The 19139-nt window shown below is 38.2% G+C and overlaps 1 protein-coding gene across 2 annotated transcripts in view; it reads left to right on the top strand.

Moving 5' to 3' along the window:
- Positions 1-14805, top strand: part of LOC307257474 (uncharacterized protein) — a 43310-nt gene extending 28505 nt beyond the window's left edge. For both annotated transcript variants that reach the window (XM_080036721.1, XM_080036720.1), the window contains 6 exons: positions 7162-7369; positions 9273-9411; positions 11874-11943; positions 12635-12681; positions 12824-12882; positions 13754-14805. In XM_080036721.1, the coding sequence (XP_079892847.1) occupies positions 7162-7369; positions 9273-9411; positions 11874-11943; positions 12635-12681; positions 12824-12882; positions 13754-13796 (566 nt within the window). In that variant the 3' untranslated portion in view covers positions 13797-14805. The remainder of the gene's footprint in view (positions 1-7161; positions 7370-9272; positions 9412-11873; positions 11944-12634; positions 12682-12823; positions 12883-13753) is intronic.
- Positions 14806-19139: the final 4334 nt, after the last annotated feature.

Here is a 19139-nt window from a genome sequence, read left to right as displayed (position 1 = left end):
AGATAGATAGATAGATAGATAGATAGATAGATGGATAGATAGATAGATGGATGGATGGATGGATACAGTAGGTAGATAGATAGATAGATAGATAGATAGATAGATAGATAGATAGATAGATAGATAGAAGCATGTGTTCGCTGCATTGCCCCATCAGGAGCATTGGTGTGATGCCAGGAGGCTGAGTCACACAATGACTAAGCAGTTTTGTGTGTGTGTGTGTGTGTGTGTGTGTGTGTGTGTGTGTGTGTGTGTGTGTGTGTGTGTGTGTGTGTGTGTGTGTGTGTGTGTGTGTGTGTGTGTGTGTGTGTGTGTGTGTTACTGCAGTTGAGACATATACCAGCAGCTTTATGTTGCAAGTCAGATTTAAGAAATACGTGATGTGTCGTTAGAGATAAATTCTCTTCATCTGGGCTGAAGGTCAGTTATGTGTCCATCAATGCAATCAGTTAGGAGTTGCGTTAACTGAATATTTCTTTAAATGGAAAATCCCTGAATGCAATCCTTTATTGTGACATATTACATCATGTGTGCTAATGCTATCCAGCTGATTGAGAAATCCCTGTCTAGTTAGTGGACAGTGTGCACATATTGATAAAGCCTCCAGAATTGTCTTTGTAGTAGGATGTCCTAGAGTTTGAGAGGTTCCTCCCAGTAACCAGGAGGTCTCTGGTTCCTCCTCCCAGTAAACATGAGGTCTCTGGTTCCTCCTCCCAGTAACCATGAGGTCTCTGGTTCCTCCTCCCAGTAACCATGAGGTCTCTGGTTCCTCCTCCCAGTAACCATGAGGTCTCTGGTTCCTCCTCCCAGTAACCATGAGGTCTCTGGTTCCTCCTCCCAGTAACCATGAGGTCTCTGGTTCCTCCTCCCAGTAACCATGAGGTCTCTGGTTCCTCCTCCCAGTAACCATGAGGTCTCTGGTTCCTCCTCCCAGTAACCATGAGGTCTCTGGTTGGATCCCCGGCACTGGACAGGAGGGTGTTAGTAGTAAAACTAGTGGTGGCTGCTATTACATCTATGGTGCCCACCATCTCTACCATTGTGTCCTTGACAGGGCTGTACGCTTATTTTTTAAAGTGGTAGCACTGGTGCTAGCAAGCAAAAAAATTCAGTAGCACAAAAATAAATTTGGTAGCACACAAAGTATGATCGAAAATGTGCATGACCCTAACCCTTGCATTTAGCTCTAATTACCTTTGAGCATCTCATCTTGGTTTTATTTGAGATTCTCAATGAATAAGATATCCTAGTGTGCAGTAATAATTGTAGAAAAATTAATAGGGGTGCACTGATTGCAATTTAGACAAAATAGTCTAACCTTCCAATGGCAATTTTTTTGCTGATTCAGAATTATTTCCCCCCATAGAACTATAAAAATAATGTCTATATATCTATATATTTTTTATATAAACATATCATTATTATATTAGGCTAATAATAACAAACATTTTTAGAACATTTCATTCTTTTAATGAAAACCAAACTTTAAAACATTGAACATATAGCCTATTAAATAAATTAGTAAACATATTTATACAATTTAGGCCAAGTTAAATTGGTTGTGTCAATCTTTGTTTAAATGTACTACTGTTGACCGCTCTCTGCAGCTGAAGTAGTTACTTTTCAAGCTAGAGCACTGCATGGCTTCCTGTTCTTACCTGCTTCAAAATAAAAGTCAACTCGCATTTGGCTAGTAACATACTTTTATTGTGAAGGCGCACAGGAAATGTTCTGTTTGCACACGCGCTAACTTGACTACGTTAATGTAAAGAGAGCCGTCTCCTTCCTGTTTTTAACCGTTGGTGAAGTTATAATCGCCGCAAAACACAAGCACAGATCCCGAGCACACATCTTTCACCAGCCAAAGTGGAGGCGGGTAGACTTAATAACTTACTCGCCTAAGACTACATTCACCCGCATTTGGCGAGTGTTAATGTCGAGCCCAGCGCCTCTGTGTTTCAAAGAGACAGCATCTGCTCATTAGCACTGGTGCGACTGTACTTGTATTCATCATCGCACATGATCAATTTCAGTAGCAAATGCGATCAAAACTGTCGCACTGTACAGCCCTGGTCCTTGAGCAAGACACTTAACCCAAAACTGCTCCAGGGGCGCTGTACTATGGCTGACCCTGTGTGAGGACCCCCTCTGGAGTGTGTCTGTCTGTCTGTCTGTGTGTCTGTACTATGGCTGACCCTGTGTGAGGACCCCCTCTGGAGTGTGGGAACTTGAGAGGGGAGATGAAGAAAGACAAATCAATGTAGCCGTTGACTAATAAAGTAACTAACTTAACTTAGATCTCAGTTATGGACCTCATTGTCTCTCAGGATTGGTAACTTAAACCTGCAGTGTGTAGAATTTTGGGTTTTATTTCCTAGCAGATTTTGTAGAAAGTAATTATAATATCCATAAGTACGTTTAATTTAGTGCATAATAGCTGAATTTTTTTTTTATTATTATTTTTTCCCTTAGAACGGGTCTCATATATGTCCATATTTCTGCATATTTTGGACCAAGGCCTAGTGCCGCCATCTTGAAAGTGTCATAGTTGGAATGTCATCAGGTGCATTGTTTAAAATTTAGAATTGTTCTTGTCCTTGAAGGCCACTGTAGCTTCTGTTATTATTCTAAAGGGTTGGGGTTACCCAGGGAGCGTTGCATTCTAGAACTTTGTAGAACTTTCTTGATGATGTCATATTACACACTGCACCTTTAACTGCCTGAAGTGGATCTATTAATTGCAGTGGCCATTTTAATTGTAATCTGGCAAGTGATTGGATTTTTTCTGTGTGTTTTATGTGTCGGCATGAAAAGCCTATGGAAGGTTTTATTTGATGGATGTATCTCATCTGCTACACTATATTATCTAAAATCCAGATATTTTTCTCCTTTTTAAAAAAAAAATCCTGCTTTTGGTCTGATGTTGTAAATTACATAATATATTCAACTTTTTCTATGTGACGTATGAGATCATTAATGTATGAAAACATCCCTGTTGGTTTGTTATGGAGTTAGACGCTCTCCCAGAATGCACTGGGACAGCTTGTAGTTCCTCGTAGATTTTTTATTTTTTTACATTTTTTTAAATTTCTATTTACAATAAAACAGACGCGTACACACAAACCTCGCATAGATTTTGAATGGATGTCCGTATCACTGGGTTTGTTTGAGCGCATTTTTTTTTTAAATTCTTTTCTTTGTCTTTTTTTAAGGGGAAAAAAAGCACTAGAAATAATTAGGATAGGCAATATAAAATATGTCCAATTATTTACATCAGAAATCTGTAATATTTAGTAAAAATTGACCTATGATGATTTTTTTTTCGGCTTCATTATAATTTTAAAAACATTTTCCTCTTTTTTATTTAGTCAGAATCTGTCTCGGAGTTACATTTCTATAGATTAACCTTAAATAAACTACAGCTGTAGTCCAGCGGAGGGTTCATATGCGCATGCGTCTGTCTCTCCACCTCTCTCTCTCCCTCGCGCTCATCTCCTAGCCAGGCGGTGGTTCAAGATGGACGCCAAACGGGGTCAGTTTGCTGCTAATCTTTTGTTTACCGACATCTCTTTGCTCATTTTACTCATGATAGCCTGGTTCTTAAGGAGGTTTTAGACCGTGTGTGTGAGTGTGTGCAGCCGGCTTTGGTGCTTGTTCTCCCGGGTGAACGATGCGAGGTGTATCGGGAGCTGTCATGGAGGTCACACCGGATAGTTTGACGTATTGTATCCGCTATAAGATGCCTGCATCCTGGGTAGAATAATAGGGATAGGCGGGGTGGGGTGGGGGTCAGGCGGCTTCCAGGGGGAGAAAGATAAAACTCTTGGTCATGTTAAAAACGGAAAGGAGGGGGGATTAGACATAGCGGGCAGTGAAATGAGATCAGGCCGACTTCGGTGCGCTCTGATGCGGATCTATTTTTAGCGACTCACCGCCGATGCTAACGCCTGCTACCATATGTAGCCACACGGCCACATTTGGACCGCGGACCCTCCCCCTTAACACCAGCTCCCTCTCTCCTCCTTTTCCTTATTCTCTCCATCTTCAGCCTCTTCCTCCTTTAAGATGGAGTGATAGGAGAAGACAGGTTATTTTAATAGCACAATTCAAACACAAGGCCATTCAAAGGGCTTTGCAGCTGCATAAAATTAAAAGAAATGTGGACCGTAGATTGGTTTGATTGATTTCTTTGTTGTACAAGGTTCCTAAAGAGCCTTTAAATGGATTGAATGTATTTATCTAAACATTAACAACGCCACTACTGTTGTTAGAATAACATTATAATTCAACTTTCTACCAGCTGAGGCACGATTAATACATATATTTGTTTATTTTCTTTTTTTCATTTTCTTGTAGGGTCTCTACTGCAAAAAAAAAAAATATATATATATATGTGTTTTTACCTCCCAAAAAAAACACATTACTATTATTTTTTTTTCAAATATTAAGATTAATACATATCATTTTGTCGTAGGGTCTCAACTGCAAAAGAAAATGTTTTAACCAAAATTAAAAAAAAAAACTCATTACAATTTTCTTTTTATTTATTTATTTTTTTAATTAACAATACCAAATTTTAATGTCGTCTCTTCCTCTCCCCGTGTGCTACTGGCGATATCCGGCCAGGACTTACTGTAATTGGTCCCAAAGTCTGAGCCAACCAAACAATGTTTTCAAATGTGACAGGAACCAAACTATGGTGATTTGATCCGTGAAGTTAAGACATGATGCAAAATGAGATTTTATTTGAATTGAGAGCATTTTTTTTTGATTATTTTATTTGTTACTGAAGGTCTTAACAAAGTTCAGATTATTTTTTTTTTTTTACCAAATGAAAACATTTTTGTAATGTGAGGTGATTTTTTTGGAAAGTGCATATTTGTAAAGCAAGGAATTTAAGGGGGGAAGTGAAGATATTTTACTAACTGATGGCATTTTTGGAAAACAAACACATTTTTAGATATTGCTAGATTAATTTTTTTTTTTTTTTAACCAAAACACAGTTGACATTCAGTCTGCAGCAATAGCATCTGCCTTCGGCCCTCTGCTGCAAACACACTTTATCTATTGGTGTGTGTGTGTGTGTGTGTGTGTGTGTGTGTGTGTGTGTGTGTGTCCGACCGTGAGAAATTTGACTGTGCGACTGTAACCGTTAGATTCCATGGTGACGTGACGTTTTTCTGGTGGTCATAAAGTCCGCTCAGTCTGAAGGAAAGTCCTGCGTCTCTCCTCTGGACTTCTAATATTGTCCGCTGACCTGCCTGGAATTCCCTGGTGAAATATGAGATCGCTCAGCCGTGTGTGTGTGTGTGTGTGTGTGTGAGACTCTGTGTGAGACTCTGTGTGTGTGTGTGTGTGGTCAGGAGCCCCAGGTCAGGAGCTCAGCTGTCCCATTGCCGATTCGGACCTTAAACGCCACCTGTCGACCTGGGCGCTACATACTGAGAGAAATCAGATTTAAAATATCAAATCTTGAGCCTTTTGAGTTTCACAGAAATCAAATCAGTTTTATTTCCACCGCCCAATATCACAAACAGACATTTGCCTCAGTGGGCTTTACATTCCATACAGTATGACACCCTCTGCCCTTACACCCTTAGCTCGGCTGAGAAAAAGCTCCCAGTAAAAAACCCTTTACCGGGATTAAAAAAATTAGAAATGTCAGGGAGAGTTGACAGAGTAAGGGATCCCTCTCCCAGGACGGACATACTGCACATACAGGGATCGTACAGTTTGAGTGAATTTCCTCCTTCAGGGGTTTTAGACTCTGGATGACTGTGTGTGTGTAACCCTGTGTGTGTGACAGACTGTGTGTGTGTGTGTGTGTGTGTGTGTAACCCTGTGTGTGTGACAGACAGTGTGTGTGAGACCTCTGAACAGTCACATGTTAAAATCGTGTGACGTGACATCAACAGTTTTGTTTGATTTTCAGATATTTCTCCTCGGGGCATTTTAACTTTACGATTTATATTTTTTGTAAAACCCAAAACTAATGGATGAGTGATCAGTGTGTTTCACCTGCGACCCCCTGACCATCACATGACTTTACCGTAACCAATATCTCATCATCTACAACAGAACTAAAGGAGTTGTTAGGAAATCTAAAGGTCACTTGTTGGGAGAAGACGCCATGATTATATTTTAAGTCATACATTTTGTATAATAGGAGTATGTTAAGTCACTCAAGGACATTTTACGAGTCCAGATACGATGATCAATACATTAGGAAAGATAATGGTGGATGGACAATAACAGAAAATAAAAATCTAAAATCGCAGTTGGATTCCCTAAAATGATTCGGTATGTTGACAATCATTCAATACTCAAGTTCAATTAATGTTTTGGTTGTTAAGTGCCGTATGGAATAGAGAGCATGTGATCTTGCTCTGTGGCGAAAGGGCGATGTGGCTATGGACAGCTTGTCATGACGGCAATATTTTAGAAATGTAACAGTTTGTGGAAATAAATAAGAGATTTTTATTTTTTTAAGATTTATTGTCTCATTGCATATCAAACAAAATAGTAGTTTCTCTATTGTACACCTAAAAACAGCCATTCAAGTATTCAAGATCTCAAACAACAATAATGCTGCATTTTTCAAACAAATTTAAAAAAAGAAAGCGACAAATCAACTAATTCGAAAGACATTAAAAAGCTTCTAGATAATATGTCTAAATTTGTTAAAGGTGCAGTGTGTAATATGACATCATCAAGAAAGTTCTACAAAGTTCTAGAATGCAACGCTCCCTGGGTAACCCCACCCCTTTCGAATAATAACAGAAGCTACAGTGGCCTTCAAGGACAAGAACAATTCTAAATTTCAAACAATGCACCTGATGACATTCCAACTATGACACTTTCAAGATGGCGGTACTAGGCCTTGGTCCAAGATATGCAGAAATATGGACATATATGAGAGCCTTTCTAAGGGAAAAATAAACAATTCAAAACATTTTTTTCAGCTATTATGCACTAAATTAAATGTACTTATGGATATTATAATTACTTTCTACAAAATCTGCTAGGAAATAAACCCCAAATTCTACACACTGCAGGTTTAAAGGATATGAAGGTATTTATTTTAAATGTGTTGCTGAAAACCCTTTTGTTGGCATTGAAAGCCTCTATCTGTCTAACCTCTCCCTCCCCCTCTCCCCCTAGTGGTGGACCTGCTGTACTGGCGCGATGTGAAGACCAGTGGTGTGGTGTTTGGCGCGGCCATGCTGCTGCTGCTGTCTCTCATGGCCTGCAGCATCGTCAGCGTGAGCTCCTACATCGGCCTGGCTCTGCTCTCCGTCACCATCTGCTTCAGGATATACAAAGGCATTCTGCAGGCCATTCAGAAGTCTGACGACGGACACCCATTCAAGTGAGTGGTACACCTATAAACAGTATGTAGTTAGCCTGACCCAAAGACCCATTCAAGTGAGTGGTTAGCCTAGAAACAGTATGTAGTTAGCCTTTAGTTAGCCTAACCCAAAGACCCATTCAAGTGAGTGCTAACCGTAATGTAACCCTGAGAGCTGGGTTAACATCACACATCCATTCAAGTGAGTAGCTAGCCTAACGTAACCCTAACCCAGAAACCCATTCAAGTAAGTTCCTTACACTAAAATAGACCCATTAAAGTAAGTAGTTATCCTAATGTAACTGTAACCCAAATACCCTTTTCAAGTGAGTAGCTAGCCTAAAAATAGTATTTTTGTGCACTTTTTTTTTACCTAAAAACAGACACTTAAAAACAGTATTTTTTTTTGGTGACTTCTGTGCGATTTTTTTTTTTAGATGACCTTTTTTGAAATATTTTTGCACTTTTTGTGACTTTTAGTTACCTGAATGTAACCCTACGAATAGGATTTGTGTAACAGACACTCATTCAAGTGAGTACTAACCTAGTAGCTGGGTTTAAATTAGGGACATCCATTCAAGTAAGTACTAACCCCTAACCTTACAACCCAAGATTTACATTGCATAAACATTTAAGGAAGTAGTTACTGCACTAAAAATAGCATTTAGATCACACACCGGTAAGCAGCAGTTAACTTAAGAACCAGATTTATATTAGGACAAACCATTCAAGTGAGTTCTAACGTTTAGAGAAGGATTTAATCTGACTTCAACTCCAATATCGTGGAGATCATAAGGCCATTATCTAGTGGTGAAAAAGGCTCAAAATATTGTCAGTTTTTGTAAGAAGTTATATTTTTATTTCCTTGTCTCATGATGATGTAATGTCAACTGTGTACATATAACTCTCACACACACACTCACTCACTCACTCACTCACACACACACACACACACACACACACACACACACACACACACACACACACACACACCCTCTCTCTCTCTGTGTGTTTGGATATTTTGCTAATTCATCAGTCGCTTTGGCAGTTACACCAAACCTACTTATTGAGTGTTTAGCTCCAAATTGACCTCAGATCATTAGAAACGATTAACTCAGATTAGCAAGAGCTCTGATGTTCTGCTTATTTCACACTTTTTAAATCCCATTGAAACAAATCAAAGATCCCTTAAAGGTGTAGTCAGTGATTCTGGAGAACGCTTGTTGTCAAAATCACTTTATTGTCCAAATCAGTGAATATCTCCTCATGATCCGCTACCCGTCTGTACTGTGTGTGTTGAAAGGCTCTGTAAATGGGCATGTTGTATGTAGCCACAGTGGACCCCTTTGTTTACATACCTGTTTACAGAGCATAGACTGTGTATGTTTTTCAGCGCACATACATTACGGACAGTATTGGATCATGAGGAGATATTCACTGACTTTGACAAAAAGGGATTTTGACAACAAGCGTTCTCCAGAATCACTGACTTCACCTTTTTTTTAATACACAGCCTAGCCTCTGTAAACTGGTATGTAAACAAATGGGGCTTATCTACAGCTCTGGAAAAAATGAAGAGACCACTCCAAATGTTCAGTGTCTCTCATTTTACTATTTATAGACATATGTTTGAGTAGAATGAACATTTTAGTTTTATACTTTAAACTATTGACAACATTTCTACCAAATTCCCCCCAAAAATATTGTCATTAAGAGAATTTTCATTAAGTAATGTAGAGATGAAGATTGAAGAAAAATCCAGACTGGCCTCTGAATGTTTTTAGGCAGCCTAGCCTCTGTAAACTGGTATGTAAACAAAGGGGTCTTATAACATTAATGCTACTGTCTCCCTTCAGGCAGTACCACAGCCTAGCCTCTGTAAACTGGTTATAACATGTATATTAACAGTGTTGTGTCCCCGCAGGCAGTACCTGGACCAGGAGGTGGCGCTCTCAGAGGAAATGGTTCATAAATACAGCGACTTGGTTTTGGCAAAACTGAACAAAACCATCGGAGACCTGAGACGCGTGTTCCTGGTGGAAGATCTGGTCGACTCCATCAAGGTGAGAAGCAGACAGGCAGGCAGGCAGGCAGGCAGGCAGACAGACAGACAGACAGACAGACAGACAGACACAGACAGACAGACAGACAGACAGACAGACAGACAGACAGACAGACAGACAGACAGACAGACAGACAGACAGACAGACAGACAGACAGACAGACAGACTCCATCAAGGTGAGAAGCACAAATAAAAAAAACATCTTAAAGATTATTTTTTAGGTTTTTCAAGCTTTATTAGACGGTACAGAGTTGAAATGGGGAGACAGAGAGAGAGAAAGAGACAGAGAGAGACACACAGAGAGAGAGAGGGGGGATGAGTAATTCCTTAGGGATGCTTTGAAAAAAAAAAAAAGTGAATTTGGAGAACACAGGTCATGAAAAGGCTGACCCCCAACCACAAAAAAAAAAAAAACACTTACTGAACCGATCGTGGCGACGTATTGTGAAGAAGCAATGGTGCCTAGGCCCGGTTCTTTAGGAGCAGTGTGAGTGCAGACTGGGCCTGAAGCACAGATCAACCAGGCCTAGTGTGGGTGCGCCCTTAAAGACCTTATTCAGACTACAAGGTTGTCGCCCTGATTTTTCCATTCACCAACAACGTTTCGTTTTACCCGTGTAGTAGCTTATGCCCTGTATAACTGTAAAAACCCTATTTAAGATGTTTTTAGACTTTTTAAGGACACAGACAAACGGTCGTAACCCAATTCAGTTCACCCCGTGTGTCGCCCTCTGTGTGTGTGTGTGTGTGTGTGTGTGTGTGTGTGTGTGTGTCGCCTTGTGTGTGTGTGTGTGTGTGTGTGTGTGTCGCCGTGTTTGTGTCGCCGTGTGTGTGTGTGGCCCTCTGTGTGTGTGTCGCCGTGTGTGTGTGTCGCCCTCTGTGTGTGTGTGTGTGTGTGTGTGTGTGTGTGTGTGTCCAGTCTGAGTTTGTATCTGTTAATGAGAGGCAGCTCGGTCAGGCGTGTTCACATGTCCACGGATCAGTGTTGGTTTCCCCCTGCAGCTGTCTGTAGCTGTCGTCGCCTCACAACCCCCCACCAACCACTTCACTGCTTCAAATCTACAACTTCTAAAGCACGCACATCAACTAAACTTTCCATAATCATTCTCAGCACTATTCTGAAGGTTATTACAGAAGGATTTGTTCATATGTTGTTCACTGTCTGATTTATGAGACATTTTCTTATTTTAAAATATTTTTTTAAATGCATTTTTAAGACCTGTACATAGTATTTTTTGATTTTACAAAATGAAGAAAAGGCTGTAGGCTTATCCAAAATGTGAAAACTTTGGAGTCTTATGTTAGAAAAATTAAATTAAGATTTTAACTCTGGCTTTATCCAGGGGCAGTGTGTAATATGACATCATCTAGAAAGTTCTAGAATGCAACGCTCCCTGGGTAACCTCACCCCTTTAGAATAATAACAGAAGCTACAGTGGCCTTCAAGGATAAGAACAATTCTAAATTATAAACAAAGCACCTGATGACATTCCAAAAACATGGATTCCTCCATAAGACTTGCCTGCTCAATGTACAAACTTATATTAATATTTGTAATTCTCCACTCAGGAGGATAATTTAGATTATTGGTGATTTTACACCAATGAGGACATATTTATGAATGAGGATATTGATTTAGGTTAATAAATTACTTAAAATGTTACACAGTGCCCCTTTAAAATGTTACAGTGTCCCTTTAAAATGTTACGCAGTGCCCCTTTAAAATGTTAGTGTCCCTTTAAAATGTTACGCAGTGCCCCTTTAAAATGTTACGCAGTGCCCCTTTAAAATGTTACGCAGTGCCCCTTTAAAATGTTACGCAGTGCCCCTTTAAAATGTTAGTGTCCCTTTAAAATGTTACGCAGTGCCCCTTTAAAATGTTACGCAGTGTCCCTTTAAAGAGATGCAAATGTACACATAAATTGTTAGATATTGATACATTTGCATATCTATTCAAACATTTCTGAAAAAATTCCAATACAAAAAAACAGTTTTAATGTCGGTAATCAACTGGCAAAGTTTCATGATATCTATATAAGTTAAAAAGTAAACTTACCCTATCCATCTGCAGCGTCTAGACCTAAAACATATCTGCTTTAAATCTCAACCTCTAAAGCACTCGTATCAACTAAACTTTCCATAATCATTCTCAGCACTATTCTGAAGGTTGTTACAGAAGGATTTGTTCATGTGTTGTTCACTGTCTGATTTATGAGACATTTTCTTCTTAACAATATTTTTAAAATGCCTATCCAAAATGTGAAAACTTTGGAGTCTTATTACACTATTCTGAAGGTTATTACAGAAGGATTTGTTCATAGGTTGTTCATTGTCTGATTTATGAGACATTTCATTCTTAAAAACATGATGAAAACTGTCAAAGTTTAAAGCTAAAATGTTAAACCTATTGACCTTGTATAGATAATTTTCCTAATGTTTCTGTTGATGTGTTTTCTTTGCAGTTTGCCGTGTTGATGTGGATTCTGACCTATGTGGGAGCCTTGTTCAACGGACTCACCCTCCTCATTCTGGGTAAACACATATAGTTTACAATTGTGAATGTCGATAGTTAGCTGCTGCTATCGGTGTATGAATGTGTGTGTGAATGGTAACGTGTGAATGGGAACAGGTCTCCCTTGTAAAAGAGTCTCCGGTCTCAATAGGATTTACCTGTATATTAAAAAGTGTTAAAATTGCTAAGACTTTGGGAGGAACTTTTTATTTTTTCTGATGTTCCAAAAATGTCAAAATAATTGGGAATATCAATGTTTATGGTGCATTATAAATGGTTCTGGCTAATTTAAGTGACATAATTATTAGTAGTAGTACTGGCATTTTAGTTTCGTATTTTGAATGATTTGAAGTAAAATAACATCAAATTAAAACGTATTTATCATTTTAAGAACATTTTCAAACTTTGACTTGACTAAGAAAGTCATATCTATTTTTCACATTATAACATTTGGCAAAAATATGGCAACATTTTCCCCAAAGAAATCAAAGTAAATTTTCTTCAGTTTTGGTTATTGTAAAATGTATCTTTAATTTCCATCTTAGTGGCTTGAAAAAATGCCTTTAAACACCTGTATCTAACTGATTGCATTAAGCTGTAGGACGTTAACATACACTGGACTTTGGCTCCATCTAGTGGTGAACAATGTAACGTCTTCAAACTGAAATGTGAAATTTAATTTGACTAACTTATTTTCTTTATTTCTTTCAGCTCTGATTGCTCTGTTCAGCTGCCCGATCATCTATGAGAAACACCAGGTAAAATCCTACACTCACTCACTCACACACACACTCACACACTAGTATTTATTCTACTGTAGTAAGAAACGCTGGCGATTTGTGGTTAGATTTAAAGTTATTGCACTATGAGGATATTGATTGTGACTGTTTTTTTTTTCAGACTCAGATCGATCATTACGTGGGTTTGGTCAACAACCAGGTGAAAGACATCGTGGGAAAGTAAGTCACAGTTTTCAATTATAACAAAAAAATAAAAACTTAAATTTTATTTTATGTCAATTAAAGCTCAAAAAATGCCCATAAATAATCTTTAAATAAGAAAAATAATAATAATCCAAACTGCAAAAAGATTTGTAAACTTCACTTTTTTTAAATGTAAATCTTTCGGTTCCTTAAAGGTTTTCTTTCAACTTGTATCTTGAAAATTGCTGGATAAAGTCCTTAAATTTTATTTTCACTTTTGAAGTTGTATAGGCCTTGTAAATACCTCTGTGTAAACTTCCCTTCTAAGATCCAGATCCAAAGAAAATAATAATAATCTTAACTTCAAAATTATTCTTTGCATTACTCTTTTCTTTAAAAAAAATGTCATAATTGTTTTGTGAACATTCCTTCTATTTTTAACATTTTAGTTAAATCATGAAACCGTGAAAAATGCCCAAAAATGAATCTTTAAAAAAAGAAAATAATAATAATAATCTCAACTGCAAAATAATTGTATTTTTATGTTTTGTAAACCGAAAAGTCCTTGAATTTTGCTTTTTCTTTTATAGACCTTTTTTTTATGTTTTATTTAACCAGGAGAAATACCCTATTGATATTAAAAATCTCTTTTTCACCTTGTAAATAACGTGTGTGAACTTCAAAGAAAATAATAATAATCCAAACTGCAAAATTATTCTTTGCATTATTCTTTTCTATCTATCTCTCTATCTCTCTATCTATCTATCTATCTATCTATCTATCTATCTATCTATCTATCTATCTATCTATCTATCTATCTATCTATCTATCTATCTATCTATCTATCTATCTATCTATCTATCTATCTATCTTTATATAATACATTTTTTGTGAACTTTCCTTGTAGGATCCAGGAGAAGGTCCCTGGGATGAAGCGTAAAGCGGAGTGAAGAGAGAAAAAGGACAAGTTGCAGTTTGTGATGAAGAGAATAAACGGAGGACGGTGACAGACGACAGAAGGGTCTGGCGCGCGGACGCAGAAAACCTTCAACACTTTTATTTGTCAAAATAATAAAAAAAAACACTTTTTTTCCAGCTCAGAATTCCTCCGTTTTCTTTTTGCTTTTTCCTTTTGGGGTCGAAAAAAAATCCCCAAAACCGACTTCTTCTTCTTTTTATCATTTCTGATTCTTAATAAGCAATGTTTGTTTGTGTGAGACTTGCATTTTAAATTTCAGTTCAACCCTTCTTCCTTCCCACAACCTTATCCTTATAACCCCAAACCCCCCCCCCCCACGTACAATATGGGAGTACTTTTGTTTTTTGTCGAGCCGAGCACTTTTTATTATTATTTTGTTCGTTTTTTCCTGTCTTGTTCTGAGTGTTTTCGAGCGTCGACGTGATGAATGACGTCTTTGTAGTAATGAAATGGACGGGACAAAGGAGGGGGGAAGGGGAAGGGGGAGGGGGGGTCTAGGCCTTATATACTACCATTTGAAAAAAATGAAAATTAAAAAAAAAAATGACTTCATTGCTTTATGAGTATCTCTAGCTAGAAACATCTAGAAAATCATTTCCCATGTCAGCTGTGTAGTGATTTGAAAAAAAACTCTGGAAGAAACTCGTTTACATTCATATACATCAGACGGAAAAAAAATATTTAAAGGAAAAATACAAAAAAAAAATGACCTTACCATCACTGTCTGTGGATCTGATATCTTAATAGAAAGTTGCAGCTTGTAACTTTTTTTTTTCATTTTTGGGGAGAAGAGAATAAGGAAGAAAAAAAAAAAAATACCGCATTTGTTTGTTATGCAGAAAGTATACTTGTGAATGATACAACAAGAAAACAAACCGTTCATACTTCATAGTTGTGACGATAAAACAAGCCGTGTTTGTGGAATGCATTGTGAGATGTAAACTATTATCAATAAAGCTTCTAGACGAAGAAAAAAAAAATCACGCGTCCCTCATCTGTCCGTCAAACTGCTACGCTTCAGTTAGCTTCATTTAGCTGCTAAGTCACTGTGCGAAAATGCTCTGGTTGTGTTGGAAAAGCCCTACTAACGTCCTACTACTCATACAAATGTTGATGTCAATTAGAGCCCATTTCAGTATGTCAACTGAATTTATACAGATGCATCTCTAAACATTAGGATATCTAAATTGCTTACAAAGGGAATTATGTCAGTTCTTTCTTTTGTTTTATTTTGATTTTGATGATTATGGCTTTCAGCTCACGGAATAAAGAATATGACATGAAACCAATCAAACAAAAGGATTTAAAATTATGTCGACCTTCTGAAAAGTATGTTTATTCTAGATCCATTTCACTTTTTTGTAATATAGTTTCACTTTTCAAAATTAGATTGCAGAAAATTTAAATAGATTTTCATATTTTTAGAGATGCCCCTGTATGGTGACCCCTCCCCTCTCCCCCATGCATTGCATAGTTTGTCCCATTTTCTCTCTCTCACACACACACACAGTTAAGAGAGAGAAATTATGCTTCATTTAGCTGCTAAGTCACTGTGCGAATATGCTCTGGCTAACGTCTTCCTCATTCTAATGTCCTACTCATACTAATTTTGATGTCAATTTGAGTGTGTTGTGGTTGTGTATGCGAGTTTGTGTTGGAAAGATTATGTGTATGGATCGATAAGTTACTTTTCCTACTCAACCCGCCCCACAATGCATTGCGTCTTTTCAAACGACACAGAAGTTTTTTATAAAATTCTTTATTGCTTCTGTATACTTCAGTGTAAACAGCCCGACGAACCTTGCATACACAATGGATGGTTAAGTAGACAGTATGTAGTATATACATGTTGAGTATGTAGGAGGGAGGATGTTTGTAGGGCTTTTCGAACACAGCCCCCTGCGTTCATATCCCCATACTTGCTGCTATTAAGTATGGTCTACTAATTTTAGTATACTAGTAAAACTTTAAGAACATCCCAATTCTTGTGGTCAGATTTAGCATGCTTAAAAATACCCGGATGTCTACTACATCTGGTCGAGATTTTTAGTGTTGAAATCGGGAGCATTATGGAGGTTCCTACTCACAATCCAGTGCGCAGTGGACAATTTTATGAAGAAATAAATAAGTTAAAGTGTAATTTCAGTATATCAACTGCTCTTGTACAGATGCATCTCAAAACATTAGGATATCAAGGAAAAGATCATTCAAAAAGTGAAACACTAATATGTTCTAAATTGCTTACAAAGGGAAGTATGTCAGTTCTTTATCTTGTTTGATTTTGATGATTATGGCTTTCAGCTCATGGAATATCTCAAATTGTTAGAATATGACATGAAACCAATCAAACAAAAGGATTTCTAATACAGAAATGTCGACCTTCTGAAAAGTATGTTTATTCCAGATTAACTTAATTTCACTTTATTTGTAATAAATATTCTACAATATATGAAAGATTCACTTTTTCAAAATTAAATTACAGAAAATTGATGAGATTGTTTTCCTCCCCCAAGATGCTTTGCATGGTTTGTCCCATTTTCTCTCTCACACTCACACACACACACACACACACACACACACACACACACACAGGTAAGAGGGAGAAATTGTATATTCAAATTTAAAATATTTCAATAGAGGCATCATGGTGTAGGCTACAGAACAGAATGTGAGTTTTGAAGATTCACGATTTTCAAACCAAAACAATCCGTTGAGGCAGAAAGAAAGTCCCTTCACTCACTCTACAAAGACCAACATTTTACTATCACAGTTTCATCACACCGTTTGACCGATGAGCCTCGGTGTGTGTAGACGCGCCTGTGCGGAGCTCCGCCGGCAGGGGGCGCTGTGTGACCTGCTGATCCGAGTCAGAGACGCAGAGTTTCCCGCTCATCGCATCGTGCTGTGTGGCTGCAGTGAATTCTTCAGGTGAGGAAGACGGTGGGTTTTTTAATTTTTTAATTTTATTTATTTGGCCTATCAGATAGTTCTGAATTCAAAGGACATTTAAAGGTGCACTATGCAGTTTCAGAGGAGGGGGATTTGTTTTGTTTGCCAGGTGAGAAGAAGACTGTTTTTTTATTATCAGAGAGATCATAGCCTACATAGTTCTTGTATTAGCTTCATGTAGCAATGACTGACCAGATGACTTCGAGAGTAAGAAGATTTCAGAGACTTGACTTTAACTCTATTATATTGTAGAATATTCATAACAAAAAAAGTTAAATTAATCTAAAATAAACATACTTTTCAGAAGGTTGACATTTTTGTAATATTTATCATTACAATCTGCATAATGATACAAACATTGCTCTTATAATTGCATCAAGTCAGAGTACAGACCACTGTGTTATTATTTCTAAATTTGTCTAACATGTCACGATATGGAGCCACAAAACCAACTTTAACGTTTGTTTTTCAAATATGTTAAAGTTGGTCTAAAAGGGTTCAATGTGTTGTCAGCAATTTTGGAGAACGCTTTATCAAATAATTTTGTCATATATCCTTTCACGATCCGCTACCTGTCTGTACAGTGTGTGCGCTGAAAAAAAAAATCCAGTGTTAATGCACAGCCTATGCTCTGTGAAATGGTATGTAAACAAAGGGGGTCCACCGTAGCTAGCAAACATGCCCATTTACAGAGCCTAGGCTGTGTATTAACACTGGATTTTTTTCAGCTCACACACAGTACAGACAGGTAGTGGATGATGAGGAGATATTCACTGATTTTTGACATAAAATGATTTTGACAACAAGCGTTCTCCAGAATCACTGACTACACCTTTAAGATTAAATGCTTGTTCCTCTGAATCTTGATCCAACAGGGAAATCTTCTGTAACAAACTGTCGCCATCTCAACAACAGCATCAAGTCTTCACATTCCACCAGGTGTCACCAGACATTATGAGTCTCATCTTGGATTACGTCTACACACACGAAATCCACGTAACAGAGGAGAATATACTAGATATTTTGGCGGGAGCAACATTTTTCGCCATCGCGGGCATTATAAAAGCGTGCTGCGATTTCCTGGAGCAGCGTCTTTGCTTGAAGAACTCCGTGGACATTTGGACGTTGGCCGACTTCCACAAATGTCCCGATCTGAGGCAGAAAGCAGAGCATTTAGTCCTGGATGGGTTTGAGGAGGTGGTGAGATCTTCTGAGATGTTCCTGAAGCTCTCTGTGGATCAGCTGGCAGGTTTTCTGGAGAAGGATGAGCTGAATGTGCCGAGAGAGAGAGTTGTGTTGGACGCCGTGATACGCTGGGTCGCTCACAGTCCAGAGGAACGAACACGGGACATGGTAACACTGCTAAGGAAGGTAACTAAGGCTGGACATTTATTTTTTATATTTTTTATTTAACCTTTATTTAAAACAAGTAAAAATGTCAACCAGCTGCTCTTAGGACAATATTTACTATCTAAAAACACTACAAGGAACTTTTAAATGTGTGTGAAACAATTACATTTTTCCTCTGATGATCATAAATTAGTCAAATTAAATATTTTTGTTAGGCTATCTTTAACTCATCATGGAAAACGTCATTTTTGCTATTTTCGACAGTAATAATGTCACATGAGCACGCTGCTAAGCAAGGTGAAGGAAGGCTGGACATGTTTTATTTTAGGGGCGAGATGGTACCACCACGAGATGACGCTAATTACTCCAACATTACACACTGTACCTTTAAATCTATATTAAATCTGTCTTGTGTCCAGGTGCGGCTGCTGTTGATGTCCGACGTGTGTCTGTCCGAGGCTTTGACTAACTCACTGCTGAGGGAGTGTCCCGAGTGTGTTACCATGGTGACCGACGCCATCCAGACCACATTGGAATCCATGTTTGAGTCCAGTAAACAGCCGCGACCTTTGACCCCCACACGTCTGCCCCCAGCTGTGATTCTGGCTATCGCCGGCTCTGCAAAAGACTCTACAAACAACTGCAGTCCGGGGTGGGTTGATGTGGGCATATTTACCTTTAAAAATATAGTGCGTAACCTTTTACTTTACTTTTTAGTGGACAGGGATTAGGGCCTTTTTATTTCTTTTAAAGCTATATTGTGTAACTTCTGTCGCCCCACTTGAGGAATTCTGAGTAATTACAATAACACTTGTCGGTGCATCTACATGAGGTAAAGCCTTCAGTGATGGCACATGGATTTTATACCTTCTGCTGTACGTCCAGGTTTTTTTTTCTTAGCAGTAGAATCAACAACTGAAACATTTCTTGGGCTCTTCTTGGGATTTTTCTGAGCTCCTGCACCAGTGTCATGGGAGGGGGGGGGGGGACACACCAGTTTGTAAACGCTGCCACA

This window comes from Ammodytes marinus (assembly GCF_949987685.1).
Source record: "Ammodytes marinus genome assembly, chromosome: 11".
In the NCBI taxonomy this organism is placed as follows: domain Eukaryota; kingdom Metazoa; phylum Chordata; class Actinopteri; order Uranoscopiformes; family Ammodytidae; genus Ammodytes; species Ammodytes marinus.
The sequence above is the reverse complement of the archived record's forward strand: the minus strand, read 5'-3'. Positions and strand labels throughout refer to the sequence as shown.